This window comes from Solanum pennellii, chromosome 4 (genome assembly GCF_001406875.1).
Source record: "Solanum pennellii chromosome 4, SPENNV200".
Classification (NCBI taxonomy): domain Eukaryota; kingdom Viridiplantae; phylum Streptophyta; class Magnoliopsida; order Solanales; family Solanaceae; genus Solanum; species Solanum pennellii.
In genome coordinates, this window is record NC_028640.1 from 76,965,209 (window position 1) to 76,981,816 (window position 16,608).

A 16,608-nucleotide genomic window follows, 5' to 3' on the forward strand; every position below is an offset into this window, starting at 1 on the left:
ATATATATATATATATATATATATATATATAATTTATTTTTTGCAATACAAACTTTGTATGAAGAATTTTAGGATAAACGTGCAACGCACGTTCTCGGAAACTAGTTTAAGATTAAAAGGGAAAAAACCTTGATTCATGTATTTATTTAAAATTCTAAAAATCCTTATTGGCTTTTCTTCTCTCACATTCCTTTTCTAATTCAAAAAATAATTAAAATAATGTTATTTAATTAATTAGATGTTTAATTTAATATATAGGTAAAATGATAATTGAACTTTTCATTTTGAAGCTTTCCACTTATTATAATACATATGATAATAATAATAATTACAAATTATAATATGTACATAGGTTTAATATGTAGATAGTATTGAGCTAATTTTGATTGCCTTTGAAGTATTTTTGAAAGATATCTTCCTCTAAACAATAGGTATGAAGTACTTTGTAGACCTCAATTACAAGTCTAGGAAACCTGGTGGAGAAATAGCTCTCAAAACCTTCAGGAACCTGTCCAAGAATTCCCTGTATTTCCTTTGAAAGCTCTCTGTAATGGTTTAACTTATTTCTGATAACACGCAACAAATCGCGGACACTGTCGTATTTGTAACGCCTGTAGCGACCAATGTCATTGATAAATGCACTATCCATTTTATCATTCCACAGACCACCCAATGCCACGGTCTTAACACTTTCCAGTGCTCCCAAAAGTTCAGATCCATCTTCTCTATCCTCTAATTCCACTCTATCACTGGCGTCTCGGAGGAATGAGAGTCGCATCTCAGAATTCCAAAAGAAAGGATGATGCAATACCTCCACTGCTTTTGGCCTAAGGGATAACAGAAAGGCATACGCCCACATCAGTGGAAGTACAAATTTATAATATCAGGGAACCAATACTATGTAGAGGACCAAAAATTCCAAAACCATGATGTCATTACCTTAGCTCTGGATTTGGATGTAGGAGTGCACTGATGAGATCTGTTGCCTCTGGAATATTCTCTATAAGGAATAAATCCTTTTGATCGTTAACTATATTTACATCACGTTCAAAACTATCCCCATACGGATGTTTTCCCCCGGTTATGCAGAAAAAGAGTACACAGCCTAAACTGAATAAATCCACAGCACGTGTCTGCCGTTCATGACGAAGTTGCTCAGGTGCTTGCCAACCTGAACTCCCAGAGCCTACAGATATTGTAACACGGGATAAGTGACATTCATGCACGTACAATAGTTGCAAATAGATATGCAGAAGAAAGTTTCAAGATATCCCTATTTTCAAATGAAATGCCTCCAATGCATGGCTTCACTAATCACTATATAGATTTATCAATTCCAAATTGAAATGAATAGAAGTTTTTCAAAAAATTTGGGACAAAAAGGAAGTGAATGGGACTTGTATTAATTACATTGAAAAATAAAAAGCAACAAAAGAGACCTTCCTCACCCTTCACTCAGGGTAAATAAGGTAGCATTGGGGCTGGGTAATGCACTTGAAAATGCCAATTGTCACAAGAGAAAAAAATGCAAGTTCTGAACTAAGGCTTACCAGTGGAATTTTTGGTTAATGAAGACATGTCCCCTGCAAGATGCTTGCTGATACCCATATCTGAAAGCTTTGCACTTACAGATCTCTCTTTTACTATAAGAATATTCTGAGGCTTCAAGTCACGGTGTACAATTCCCAGTTCATGCAAATGAGCAAGGCCATGAACCATATCTCTGCCATTACAAATCATAAAAGGGCTTAATTGTTAATTCTGAATGCCTCTCAAATACGTCTGAAAGAGCTGTAACTAAATAATGGTGAAAGGAAAGGCAGGTAAAAGACATAAAAAATCTAATATGTCCACATCCTGAAATGTGAAAGAAAAATTTGTATGTATTCGTTCAAAAGGGCAAACAAATAAATAAGATGTGATTCAACAAATGATTCAGAGGCTAATTGCCTTTACATTTTGTGAGATCAAAATAATATAGTACTCTAACACAAAGATTAGATGAACTTCAAAGGCTTCATGGGAATACTGAAATTCCCATGACAGCCTATTAGATGCTTTAGCAATATAGATGTGAGAATTCTCAGCTTAAATGTTCCAAAGGCTGTGATTCATTTGCCTGAGAGTCGTCATTGAATTGTCTGCAAATCACAATGTTACATGTAGTAACAAATATTCCATCTTCAATTCACCAGGTGTGACAAGGATCATTAGGATAAAACTGCTCTGACATCATCCACTATAAATAATTACTTTTTTTGAACACATTTCTAGCGTTATTTGATGAATAAAAGCATGAGTTACCACTAGGAGTTCAGTTCACTAAGCAAAATGATAAAGATTAAACAATTGTCAACATAATTTTATTTTTTTGGGGGGTGGGGGGGTAAAGATTTATCATCAAAATAATTCTATACATATATACAAGAACTATTTCAATGTTAACTTTAATGGTCTATTCCAGTTCAAATTGGGACCCCTACATGATTTTTTCATTTCTGAAGTAAAAGCTATAGAATAACCAGCTTCAATACCTATTTCTCTATCCAAAACCAATAATATAAAAGATTCAAGCCACCATGAACATTTCCTATGTCACATTGTTTGATCAATTCTTCAAGAAAAAATTGACGTGAACCGTGTAAAATATGAATAACAGTTGGATAAACATTCAAGAAGTCCAGTTAGACATGCCCCAGAGTCGGATAATCCAAGAGAAGCTGTTTCCCAGGCATGGTTATGTCAAATGAAAATTGTACAGATTACCCAGTTTAACAAGAGTGACTATCAGTTTAGAGTCATCTTGCTGAGAAAGCCATAGATCATGCACTTGGTATTGACTGATCAATGAGAATGAACACTTGACATTGAAGTGAGTCTCCACACAATGAACGAATTCAGATTAATAAAAGTAAATCAGAAACCGATAATAACAATAAACCAACCTCATCAATTTTAACAGGTGAGCTGAAGGATATCCACTGGGCTTCCATAACGGGAAGTCATCCTTGTCTCCAGATTTCCATTGAACTTTTACAGTGCAGTCACTTAAACAACCGGCATCCTGGTCATCTCCAGAAAATTGTTTTTGGTAGGAGCTGGTGACTGATGATATAAACTCATATAAGCTACAAGTGCAACGCTCAAGAGCCAGGTAAACAAAATCTTGATCGTACTCCACACCATACCAACGAACAATATTTGGGTGTTGGTCAGATGCAATAAGATTTTGAATTTCTTTCAAAGCCACTTCGTGATGAGTCTGGATGAGGCGTTTAACAGCTACAGGACGACCATCATAGATTCCCTCGAGTACGATAGTGCCATTGCTCCCCTTAGCTATTTCAGTGTTAGAAACCAATAACTTACCAATCTTCCGATGATATACAAGACTGTCATACTTGCATAGATTCAGCTCCAAAACTTTCTCACTCTTTCCAATGACACCAACAACACCACTTGCTTCTGTGTCATCATTATGACTATTTTTCTGATTCTTCTCATTACGTGTACTGCTCTTACTGAAACCTGACTTTCGAGATTTCTTCTTTTTTGAGGTTACAGCTTGCAGTTTGGGATCTGTAGCCTGCTTGTGCGACTTCCACCATTTCCACAGATAAGTCAAAGAGGAGAGAACAGGAATGAGCAGAACAAATGTATTTAGTACAACGGAATTCCACTTATATGAATGTACTAAAGCATCAGATTTTGTGACTTTATCTCCACCAGGCAGACCCATGAGCCCAAATTCTTTAGTCATAGATGGAAGAGAAGAAAGGATTATATCAGTTCTTTTGTTTGGAGGTAATCCCATTAACTCAGAAACTGGTTTTAATGCAGGGTTGCTATAAGTAGAAAGCGCCACATCTCCGGAAAGAGCATTATGTGGCCTACCAGATGCAAAAAGTGATTCTAATGATTTAAGATTCCTGACTCGGTGAACAACTGGCTTACTAGAACAAACTCCATATCCGGAATTCAACTGATCCTCTTGGTCAGAAAAATCACCAAGAAAACTACCAATTTGTTTACATTGCTGTGAAGCCTCAAAATCAGCAAACATTAAGTACCATAAAACCTTTCCAGTCTTCGAAGAAGTATATTTTAGAGCATAATCGGTTCTCATAATGTAGAGTGGATTAACAGCTTCTGAGTCTGTATCTTGCGCTGCTGCCCATCCTTCAACATCCTCCATTGGTACAATTGGATTTTGTCCAACATCTGTATCACCTTCTAAAGGAAACACATCTGACCTATATGTCTGGATAAGTTTCCCGGTTTTAGCATCAACAATGAATACAGTAGTCTTCTTTGACCCCAACATGATTCCACCAGCTGAGACATATGGAGTTTGTTTTAGAAATTCTTCCACACTGAATTGCAGCTCCTAAGATAATGAAAAAGAATAGCACATTAAGGAATGCAGTATTTTAGGGTTTAAAATACCTTTTAACACTTTGTTATGTCAAACCATTTAATGTGAGCACACAGCAGTCTCGAAGTAATAACATCAAGTTCACAAGAATCACTCTCATCATGATATTTACACTAATAGATGGACAAAAGCAAAAAGCCTCTGGTGAAAAGATTCAAAAGCATCGCACACCTACTGGTGCCATAAGGGAATACAAGTTCTTCAGAAATACATTCCCTCAACACAAAACTCCGTAAAGTTTCTGACTGAGAATGGTAGAGGACAAGTTCAGTCGCGTACCACTTTTTCGAGGCCATTCCCATGCATGTATAATTTCCAATCTTCTCCACAATCTATATAGAAGTTATCATCCTCAATGGTAGCATTGTTACCATCACCTTGATAATCAGAGAGAGACTGATATGAAGAATAGATGGGTGCCCCTGACCTAAATGCCCAGATATCTTCTCCTGATTTTAAATCCAATAGATGTACCGTGCCATCTGGAGCAGCTACAATTGCTGTGTCACGCTTACTAAATTTCAAAACAAGATGACAACAAATTGCACTTGAATTAGCTTAGGGGCACTCGAGCAGAGAAATTATACAAAGAAGAAAGCAAGTGAAAGATGTTGAGAAAAATTAAGCAAATGAAATAAAGGTGAACAAGTCCTCAACCCTAGGCATATTACCTTATCAAAGAAAATGTAAAATAATGATTCTAAAGTTTCTAAAACGAAAAAAAAACCCAAGAATTTCACTACCATGCCAGTGTTCCACAATGTTATTGTGTATCAGTATGCCATCATCATCTACATCATCTATTCTAATAAAAAATAGAAACAGCAAAGCCTTCTTTGTTCCACACAAATGTGAAGCCTGTCACACTTTATTTCTTGTTTAATTTTACCATTGTATCAATATGTGGTTATTTCCCTACCTACTCCCAACAGTCTGCCTTACTGGATTATAATTTTCATAAGCTCTTAGCTCTCTTCTATACTGTGTTTATCTCCAATTTAAAGACAATTTTGGTAATTTTCTTTAGCATAATGGACATATCTTTGGTGTTCACATAGAAAATTAGTAGTTTGTTGGAAATGTGGCAATCATATGAGGTTAAGAAGAGCTCAAAGCCAATAAGGGATAACTATTCCCAGTTGCATAATGCGGAACTTATGGATGGAAAGAAACAAGGCATGCTTTGCTGGGAAGAAATTAAAGATCTCTAGAGTAAAAATAAAAGCATTAAAAAAAAGTTTAGATGTGTACTTTGGTGTTATAGCAGTACTTTAGATACGATGGATAAGTATTTGGACTTTCTGTACTTGCTAGAGATAATATGTAGTAGTGGATCAAAGAGTTTGCTGCTAAATCCTGAACCTTTTTCTGTACCATTTTGGCATTCTTTTTAAAATCCCCACTTCAAAAAAAAAATTAATGTGTGACTCGTTCAACCTCCAACTTCAATTAGTCGGGTCTTTACTAGGTCAATTGAAATGATGAGATGTGCGAAGAATAATCAACCCAAATGATTGGGTCGACATGGCTTAAGTGCATTATAAACAATTTGCTGGCATATCTGGTGGGAAAAAATCCATCAGAGTTTGATGGGTTAGGGAAAACCGCCGTAGAACGAAGCAAGGCTGTCAGTTGAGGCCTCACCGGGCTTTCATTCTATGACCACCATTCAACACATTTTCCACCCAACCCACACTGACAGAAATGAAATATGGTGGACGGTTTCATGACTCATATCCCAACTCATACTCAATCTAACCCGTTGTGCCTATTTGACACTCAACACAGTACACTGTAAATTGTTTTCCAATTTATATCAAATTTGGATTGCTTTAATTAAAAAATTAAGTTAAGCAAACTCACAAGTGTGACCTCCTAACTAGTAACAACGGGTTGGGAAATGTAGTTGTTGTACAAACAACAAAAACAACAACAACAAACCAGTACAGTCCCTAAAGAGGAGTCTGGGAAAATGTATTTTTTTTTAATAATCCAAATGTTTTGGCCTCACCTCTCTCAAGATGAATATTTAGTGGCAATTTCTCAAGGTTTAATTCTTTGCTTCATGTTGAACATGGAATAATCAGGTCGCCACGACAGAGAAATATATACATCGACCAAAAACAATCACAAAACCCCACACTTTAAGATACTACAACTTGAAAACCAATAACTAGACACCGCAAAGCAAAAAAAAAAAAAATACTTGAGAAAAATCATAGAAAACACCTGTAAGGATTATCCCCTCTTTTTGGAGGATTGTCCGTGGCCTACCTCCTTCCCACCAACACAAATACTGGATAACTCTGCCCACCAAGACTTAGGCAGATGGGAAGAACTCACTTGCCTCCACTGGGATTTAAACCTGATCTCATGGTTTCCTCCCCCTTCATTAATCACTAGTCCACACTCTTGGGTGCCAACACACATAAACATTCTTATCAGCCACATATCAGTATATAAATCAATCAGCTATGCCTCAACCAATTCGGCATTGGCTGGTAGGATCCTCTGCATCCTATCCTTTCTACTCAACCCCTCCTTTTACTTTGACAACCCTTGTGTCCGTCCACCAGCTTGTGGGCACCTCAACTAATTCCATGTAATACCTACCACCTCCCACCAACAAACACCAGGTAACTCTATCCTATCCACCAAGGCTAAGGCTAGGACACATTTCTTCAAAGGATTCATCTTGACTACATTTAACTTCTAACTGCAGAACTTAAAAAATCATGGAAAAGGGGGAAGACTTACGGTTTGAGAGGCAATAGAGGACTGGAAGTAGGAACTTCTGAGCTAGGGATGATTTCAGCTTCCGGTTCGGATCCTTCAGAATTTGATGGAGCTCCATATACAACAACTATAAACACAATTGCTAAAAAGAATATGATTAGGAAGAAACCTTTCATTTCCAAGATTTAGGGATCAGAAATTTACAAAAAATTCCATCCAATACTTCTCAATCGAAGCAAATATGAACACAAGATGTTGATTTTGAAGACAAATTGAATTTATTGAGGTTAAAGTGACATCTTTTTATCTCCTTTCTAGGGTTTTCGTTCCAATTTTGAACCAAAAATTGGATCTTTTCTAGGGTTTTCGTTTGCAGGGGAAAATCATAAACTAGATCATCAGTTTGCAGAAATCGAGGTCGGATCCGTAAACCGTTAATTTCGGCGCTACTATGATGTCTGGTCAACTGGTATAGCTTAAACATCAGTTTATCCTCTTTAATTGGAAAAAAAATAATGTGTGATAAAATGGATTATTAGTGTAATTTCACAACTGGCTTATAAAGAAGTTATATATGTGCAAATTTTATTTAAATAAATTTTGGACTCAAAAAAAGAAAGTAATCGAAATAGAATTATAGAAAAAAAAAATAACAGCAAAATAGTAAGCTACAAAATAAATAAAGCAATATACAATTGGAAAAAAAAAACATTTCAAAAATAAGAAATCAAAATGAATGTAAGGCGTAATATATATTATAAGTTTTTTTTATCAATTGATTTTCATATGTGATAGTAGATTAACAATGTTTATATTGTGTTCAAATGTTAAAGCTTATGAAGAGACTTTTATAGTTGTGATAGTAAAATAAAATTTAATTTTATATCAAATAGTCAACTTTGTCATCTATAATCTATAATTCATCTCTATGATAAATTTATAAGTGGAAAAATTGTGATAGCACATAGTAGAACTTAATTTTATGTGAAATGGTCAATTTTATTGTCTAAGATGGAGTGTAGATAACTTTAAATATACACAAATTTTATTTTTATTTTTTAAAATAAAAATATTATTTCTAAAAATTATTTGAATTTCGAAATTGAAAGAAAATTAAAAATAATAAAATATGAATAAATGAAGCAATAGATTACGAAACAATGAAGAGATAAAATCTATGATAAACTTATAATTGATAGTGCATAGAATTGATTTCATGTGACTTAGTCAACTTTAATACAATTAACTCAATGTTAACCATTTGTTGCTTGTAAAAATATTTTTCAATTATTTTTCGAATAAGAAAGGACGGTTGTCTTCAATTAGTAAAATCTATAATATCAAAAAGTGAGTTATCGGTGGCTTTTTCATTTCTTACCATGTCAACAAACTATCATCGACTTACCATTTTTCTTCTTTCATCATATGAAATTCATCGATTGCTATCAACTATAACCATCAATACACATTTATTTTAAATTTGAAGGATTTTATTTCCATAAAAAAAACTAGCTTGAATTGTTAATTTTTGAAGAAAAATATATAGAAACAAAGACAGAATTGAGATCATCAAATTTATTCTCAATCTCGATTAAATCGATATAGAAAGAATTCATACCAGTGTGATATTATTTTCTTAAGCTAATGGGACTTGCCACTCAGTTTTACACATTAAATATGTAGATAACAAAACTACTGTTGTTCTCAAAAGAGGAATATAATTATTAATATAACAAAAATGTCTTATTCATAGACTTTGCATTCCTCATCAGAAGGATTTGTCTCACAGAACTCATCCAATGGGTCTCCACTTCCTGGTGCTGCAACACCTGGCCATTTGCTTGCTACTAGATGAGCCAAGTCCACAACTCTTTGGCTGCAATTCACAAAAATAATATCTGAGCATCATGAAAGTTTTTGGTTAATTTCACGTATGGTTACTGAACTTTACCTGTATCCCCACTCGTTGTCATACCAAGCAACAACCTTGACCATATCATCTCCCATGACCATGGTCAAGGAGGAGTCGATGGTGGATGAAATGTCAGAGCATCGGAAGTCAACTGAAACAAGAGGGGCATCACACACATCTAATATGCCTTTCAGTGGACCATCAGCAGCCTTTCTGAATGCTGCATTCACATCCTCAGCTGTAATCCCTTTCTTCTCGACGTTGACAACAAGGTCAACGACTGAGACATTAGGTGTTGGCACTCGGAGAGCAATGCCATTCAGCTTCCCCTTGAGCTGAGGTAGCACTAAAGAAACTGCCTTGGCTGCACCAGTACTGGTTGGGACAATGTTCAATGCTGCTGCTCTCGCTCTCCTTAAGTCACGGTGTGATGCATCGAGAAGCCTCTGAATACCACAGAATTAACAATATTAGTGCGGAGTTGCATATTTCTACCATCAATATATTGACATGAAGACACCATATATGTGAAAGTGTTTCGTTGATTTATTACCTGATCTCCGGTGTAAGAGTGAGTTGTTGTCATTGTACCCTTCACAATTCCTGCAATGTGAATGGAAATAGTTAACACAATAAACAAATTTGTGCGTATGTAGTGCTATTGTAATACAATTTGCTGCTTACCAAGTTCTTCATCCATGACTTTCACAAATGGAGCCAAGCAGTTAGTGGTGCAAGAGGCATTGCTGCAATTGCAAAGCAAAGAACTTATAAATTATGAACAATATGAACTGTGAAGGTCTTATATAGTTGAGGATGACCAACTTTTCAAATGATGAAACACTGACCTTATGATGTTGGCAATCTCATGAGAGTAGTCTTGCTCGTTCACTCCAACAACATAGGTTGGAATGTCAGCACCTTTTGCTGGTGCAGTGATGATAACCTTCTTGGCACCAGCTTGGATGTGCTTCCCAGCACCTGGACCATCAACAAACACACCAGTTCCCTGTGATTCAAATAATATAATCAGCTCGGAACCATTTCTCAGAATCATCGAGTTGTAAGATGTTTGAACTCCACCGATCACAGAGGATAGTTGAACAAAGGACTGCAACTTGACTACCTTGATCCTCATTAATTCAATCTTATCGTGCAAATCATTTAATCCTGGTTATGCATACAATTTCTAAAATTCGCAATGAGAACCAGTATTTGAACCTAAACAGGATAAAATTACTTCTTCAATGAACATGGATATCAGTTATCACACCATTAACAATGCATGAACAACTCATCTAAAAACTTAAAACTGTTAAAAGAGAACACACTTTTATTTTCTTAATTACGTATTCAACAGACTGCAGACAAGAAGTTTACCTCAATAACAATGTCAATGCCAAGTTCAGCCCAAGGAAGCTTGAGGGGATCCCTGCTAGAAACAACCTTGATGTGCTTTCCATCAACACTAATGGTTTCATTATCCACTATTTTGACATCAGCTTTGAATGTTCCCAGCATTGAATCATACTTTAGCAAGTGAGATGCCTGCATAGTGCATTTTGCAGCAAAACTCAACCATTAATAATGAAGTTAAATTGAATTAATTGTTGCCACAAACGAAAACAAAGAATTTGGACTCACGTTCTTGACACCGCCACTGTCATTGACAACCACAACATCAAGTGGTGAGTCTTTGCGACCATGCCAGCATCGGAGGAAATTCCTACCAATTCTACCAAAACCGTTGATAGCAACCTTCAATTTAGCAACAGTTTCCCCCTTAACCGGGGCTGATCCTGTAGTCTAGTTTTTCATACCATAAAAAACAGATCAGTTCCACAAGCCTACTACCCTATAAAGAGTTTAAACTTCCTTCCTACAGTGACAGTAATTAAGATCACGATAACTACAGCTAATCGTTGATATCCCTGTGATTAGTAACCTGCTACGACATGTTAAAATATATTGATGGCGTAAATCCACCTACAGAGAAGCTATAGCTTGGCTAGATTTTGGGATCAAGTTACATATATAGTAGGTACTATGTACATAGATTTTCAAGTGGTCAACTTCAACATCTAAGCCAATTAATGGGATCTTAGTATTCTTTATAAGAAAAGCTGAAAAGTAGGGAAATCAAAGAGCTACCTTTGGAGTGAGTTGAGCAGAGACAACATCAAAGAAAGAAGACTCTCCGTTGGAAAATGTCACACATCCACTTGATCTTAGACCAGAAAATTCAGCTACTTCAGATTTCTGCAAAAATAAAGCATGAAAATTCAGAAAGACCATAATTTCCTAACATATTAGCTATGTTGCTCAGACTCCGACGATTGTATATGATCTTTCCAAAGTAGTGGATTTTCAGAGGATCTGCGACAATACTTAGCATCTTAGTACTATCAAACATACCCTGAAAAGGAAAGGAAAGAAAAGAAACCTTGGATAAACATTGTGTGGGGAATGAGTAGGAGTTCTTATTGGAAGGAAGCCTTGTGCTTGTAGGAATTCTTGAAGAAGCCAAAGCTGCATGAGAAGCCATGGCTGCAACTAAATGATCTTGAGGAAAGCTACTTCCTTTTTGGTATATATGGTTTAAAATATGGTTTGTTCCCACCATATTATTAATATTTTTTTATTTTGATGTAAATAAAGTCATGGTTGATATTGAAGGTAAAAGAAACGAGTGGTGAAGATGGTGTATGAAGATTGATATGAGATAAGATCATGTCCCCATGTAATCTTCCATTTTCATAATCTCAACCACAGATTGTTCTTTTTTATTCCGTTCATGCCCTTGAGATTCTCTATACTCTATACTGACCTGGCTGTAATTTGTTGTTGTTTGGAATTGTAAACGGATATTTACACCATCAGTGTAATTTAACCCGCTACGATAGAGGTTTACAATGGGGAAAACCGTGCAAGAAGAATATGGCACTCATCTTCAGTCCATTTAAATGTTTGGCTAGAACAACTATACAAGATAGTAAATATCAGTGTCTATTCATTAGGAAAAAAGTGAAAATATATTAATACTATTGCTGAAGGTAAAACTTTTATTTTGAGCTAAGACCCCTCTATACTTGGTAGGGGACTTTTTCCCGACGATGGGTATATTGTGGTGGAACCATGTGTAATGTACTCCAATATTAAAGATTCACATGTTCAAATTTATGAATCAACAGGCTTCTCGTGCTGGTCTTGATAGCAAGTTATGAAATATATTACCCCTCGAAGAAGAACACTAAGAAAATTGTAGGACAAAGATGAGTTTTAAAAGAGTTCCATGTCAATAGAAAACAGAAGCAGCATATAAAATCACATAATGTTTCCTCATTTTGGGATATCATATTGTAGCGAATACCAAAAACATCAAAACTGAACTAGGAATATTCCCATATACTCGATGTCCTCAGCTGACTTGATACTAACAAGATAGAAATGTTTCTTATACAACAGCTTCAACATCATCCGAGTTCACAGCAGCTCCATTTGGTGTGTCATCTGACCTCAACTGGGTAGAAATGTCATCAATCGCCGAGTTCAGCTGGTCAATCTTTTCAGCAAGCTTCTTGCGTTGTTTCTGCAGACAGAACAGTATGCATGAGTCAGAGGAAGTGGGAATACAAGATTATAACCCCAAACGGTTGGTTTATTTGTTTATCCTCTGTGAAAGTAAATGGCTGTTACACTTATACAGAGGTGATCCAACATCTTTTCACTAGGGGATCAAGAGTAGCCTCTCCAATACAGTTACTAGAAGCTTTCTACTAGGATTGTCAAGCATCAATATTCATGTAGCACGAATAGTGAAGCTAAACTTTTAGAACTGGAGCAACACACAATTGGCAGCTTCTGATCTTGCTGCTCACCTGTTTCTTCTGAATTCATTATCAAAAACGTAATCTGTTGACAAGTTCAAAGCTACATGATGGTCACAACTACCAGCACTTGTTCAATTACAATCCTTTTATTCAAGTATGGGAGAAGACAATTGCAGGTTATAGGTTTAAGAGTATTCATTGTTCACCAACAAAGGGAAGATAAAGTAGAAGTCCTTAGAAGGAACACAACATGGCAACTTACTAGAGTTATTACCTTTTCAGCTTAAGTGTAAGTGAAGATTAAGGTACACAGACTCGGGAAAACAGAATCACATCAATTAGTGAGACCAAAATCACAAGGAAACTATATTTTAATCAGAAGAGATGGTTCCCAGCACAAAGATATCTCCTTATATGATCAAAAATGTGCACGACACTAGCTTACCTCTAATGCTTTGTCTTCGTCATATATAAACTTGGGCAATTTTCTCATCAGGTCCTTCTTATCAGCTCCAGCTAATGCCTTGCTGATCTGTTAAGAAGAATTACACGGCAATCAGCTGGCTCCTCCTCTAAAGTGCAGCACTCAGAAAGAGAATAAAATATAAAAATGACCAATGAGATCAAGATGTGACTTTCACTAATGTTTAGCACAATAAAGGCAGCAACCAATGCAATTCCATATTTACCTGAGGTGCAAACACACATCCAAGAGTGCCAACAATTATTCCTCCCAGAACAAAGCCACCAACAAAGATGCCAGCACCGCTTCCGCTTGACCTTCCACCATCACTGCCAATTCAGAAGGAGAAATATTTGATACAACAATTTCTCGATTAGGTTTAGGTGGATAACCAATATATGAAAAACAAATTTCCTTGGTTCTGCTGTTTTGTTTGGCAGAAACCAACTCAAAGCAGAGAGTTCATGCACAAGCTGCATATTGAATACAAGAAGGAAATACCTGTATGACGCTTGAATGATCAATGATCTTTTAGAAGAATATGATTTTCCTCCGTGACTTGGACTGAAGGACAACTTGGTAGCACTAACATTTTGGTCCAATGACTTCAAGAAAGAACCTAGCACAATAACAAAGTTAAAGATTTTACACCGCATAGGTTCTGAAAGACGGCATACCATGAGTGCAACAAATTCTACTAACGTTATTTATAGGCCCAAACACAAATATAAGTAATATATGTTTTTTTAAAATACTGAGAAATTCCCGAGGCCAATGGCACATGTTCAAAACTCGGGATACATGCCAGCCCTCTATCATTCTCCACTAAAGTACCAAGCTTTTATCTGCAACAAAGTTCAAAATCGAGCGTGTGTCTAACCCACACATCACATGTTGCACTCTTAACACTATACCAAAGCCCTCAGGCATAATTTTGAGAAATATAGCCATCACGCTTTCCACGAAAAAAAGTACAAAAGCTCCAGTATTGGAAACATGCATTTCATTTGTATCATAACATTTGCCTTCAATTGCTTCACTGAAAATATTTAATCACAAGCATGAATTATACCAGCTGAATTTTGACCTTAACATGACCCTATTTTCGATATAGTGAAGAGAACGCCTGGCAGAAAATTCCTATAATTACTCATATCTATTAGATTATGAATAAACTATAGCATTCAATGAGCTACCTGGTATTTTATATTCGTATAAAGTATAATTTCCATGCTATTCAGAATCAAATCAAAAGCTTATTTAATCTTTAACAATAATAATAATAATAATCACAAACAACAACAATTATCACTTGAACAGCCGGTAATAAATATACAAAATTGAATAAGAAATGTGTGACAAATAAAAAAAGGGGGAAATCACGTTATCACCAAGCAGAATATAACCCAATTGCAGAAAACGCTTATTTCATGCATGAATATGTGAACTAGGGGAAAGTATAAGAAGTTAGGCATCTCCCTATCAAACTTATAGAAGTACAAATGGATATGGTAGTTGTAACCACCAAAAGGCTCATTGTTCGGATGCTAGAGCTCATAATTTTAGTAACACGGGTCGCTGGATCCTAACAGAAAAACATTTGACAAGTTCATGCTACAATGTTAAAACCGGCTTACTACTAGCACACACATGTTACTAGCATACATCTGGTGTTCTCAACCATCCTAACTGAAGCATGGTTGAGAACTCAAAGGGGCATGGACCTGACACTAATGCCGTGTGAAGATATAACACCTTAGGCTAATTCAACCCTAAAAGCTAGCTCGGGAGGGGAGGACTGCCCACTCACCAACCAATGTAGAACTCTAACAATATCCAAAACTAAGAGTCTAAAGAGCTCAAGAGACTAGTGTTAGAAGCTAAGATATCAAGAAAATCAGTGAATGAGAGCATCAAAACTAAATAATACAACCAGATCAACAAAGAATAAACACGCCCTACCCCGATTTGGGTATAGTACGGAGCTCGACAGACGCAAATCATAAGCTCACTCAGCAAAAAAATAAAGGCCAGACCAACGAGATCGAGAAATGAAAAACAAAAGCAAATACACAGCCATTCAACAATCCGTCAATAACTCGTAAAAGCTCAGATAGCAATGTAAATCAGTACAAAAATAAACAAACAATACAATCAGATCAACAAACGAAAACAAAAATAAAAGGAAATTGAAGAGATTACCAGAGGAGAAATGGAGAGAAGGGCTTCTGGGTTTGGATAAAATCAATGAATTTGAAAGAGCAGTCATTTTTGCAGTGAAACAAATTTGGATTGTGGAGAAGATTACAACAGAGAAGTGATTAATGGGTTATAGTACGTTTATATTTTTCCTCATTCGATAATATCAATGCCACATTGGGGACATTTCGTAAAAACCAATACTTATTATTAGTAATAAAAAAATAATTTAATTAATCAAACATATAGTAGTATAGGAGTCGAGATTAGAGGAACTTGCTCGAACCATAAGCACTTGAGGCTTCACTTTCGATCTAAATATTGTGAGTTCTAATTATCGATAAATTGGGAGTTTCTTAAAAAATGTTATTCGAATTACTAAAATTAGTAGAAACTACTCTCTTTGTCCCTAATTACTTGTTCATTTTTCTTTTTATAGTTGTCCTTGATTACTTGTTTATTTTGACAAATCAAGAAATGACAAATTTTTTTACCGATTATACCCTCAATTAAAATAATTAATTACTTAAAAAGATGTAAAACTTTTCATCCACTTCATAATTAACAGATGTAAAATGGTAAACTCATTAATTATTTTCTTAATAGGCGTGTCAATTCAAAAGTAGACGAGTATATACTAAAACCAATTTAATCAATAGTACATTTTTGCATGTTTGGTGTAATTTGTCTAAACTATAATACTCTGGATTATATCTCAGTTCCCTCAAAATTTACCGAATGAATATAAGATTAAATTCTAAATATGTTTTAACTACCGAACATCAAAAGCTTTGCATCTCAAGTAACTAATTTAATTATGGTTTTTGGATAAGTTTTTGCGTAGCTCAACAAATTTTACAAAATATTTGTTATCATTTACCGACATAGATATCGAATAATTCTATTCAACGAGGCTTGACAAAATCTTAAATCACTAGTAAGGATATAACAAATGTACCTATTAATTAATTTGTTAAAGTAAGGCAAGAAATTAGACGTAATAAATGTTCAAATGTTTATCTAATTGGGCCAA

The 16,608-nt window shown here is 35.5% G+C and overlaps 3 protein-coding genes across 5 annotated transcripts; all 3 read right to left on the reverse strand.

The window, feature by feature from the left end:
- Positions 1–301: 301 nt before the first annotated feature.
- LOC107018272 (serine/threonine-protein kinase/endoribonuclease IRE1b-like) lies at positions 302–7,715 on the reverse strand. 3 transcript variants are annotated; one of them, XM_015218706.2, is made up of 6 exons: positions 7,193–7,715; positions 4,715–4,949; positions 2,946–4,387; positions 1,551–1,723; positions 940–1,186; positions 302–827 (listed from the first exon to the last, which is right to left on the reverse strand). In XM_015218706.2, the coding sequence occupies exons 1-6, from the start codon at positions 7,345–7,347 to the stop codon at positions 377–379; spliced, it is 2,703 nt and encodes a 900-aa protein (XP_015074192.1). In that variant the 5' UTR covers positions 7,348–7,715; the 3' UTR covers positions 302–376. The 3 variants fall into 3 exon arrangements, with proteins under 3 accessions (XP_015074192.1, XP_027772297.1, XP_015074194.1); XM_027916496.1 differs by lacking the exon at positions 4,715–4,949 and having other exon boundaries at positions 7,193–7,321; XM_015218708.2 differs by lacking the exons at positions 4,715–4,949; positions 7,193–7,715 and adding an exon at positions 4,447–4,677 and having other exon boundaries at positions 2,946–4,335.
- A 1,016-nt stretch (positions 7,716–8,731) lies between these two features.
- On the reverse strand, positions 8,732–11,704 carry LOC107017638 (glyceraldehyde-3-phosphate dehydrogenase B, chloroplastic). The gene is made up of 9 exons (XM_015217832.2): positions 11,527–11,704; positions 11,235–11,342; positions 10,728–10,889; positions 10,464–10,631; positions 9,932–10,092; positions 9,768–9,829; positions 9,637–9,686; positions 9,123–9,529; positions 8,732–9,047 (listed from the first exon to the last, which is right to left on the reverse strand). Exons 1-9 carry the CDS (start codon positions 11,626–11,628, stop codon positions 8,915–8,917), a joined length of 1,353 nt encoding a protein of 450 aa, XP_015073318.1. The 5' UTR covers positions 11,629–11,704; the 3' UTR covers positions 8,732–8,914.
- A 638-nt stretch (positions 11,705–12,342) lies between these two features.
- Positions 12,343–15,755, reverse strand: LOC107017639. Its single transcript, XM_015217833.2, has 5 exons — positions 15,579–15,755; positions 13,878–13,995; positions 13,603–13,705; positions 13,359–13,445; positions 12,343–12,672 (listed from the first exon to the last, which is right to left on the reverse strand). The coding sequence occupies exons 1-5, from the start codon at positions 15,643–15,645 to the stop codon at positions 12,538–12,540; spliced, it is 510 nt and encodes a 169-aa protein (XP_015073319.1). The 5' UTR covers positions 15,646–15,755; the 3' UTR covers positions 12,343–12,537.
- Between the last annotated feature and the right edge of the window lie 853 nt (positions 15,756–16,608).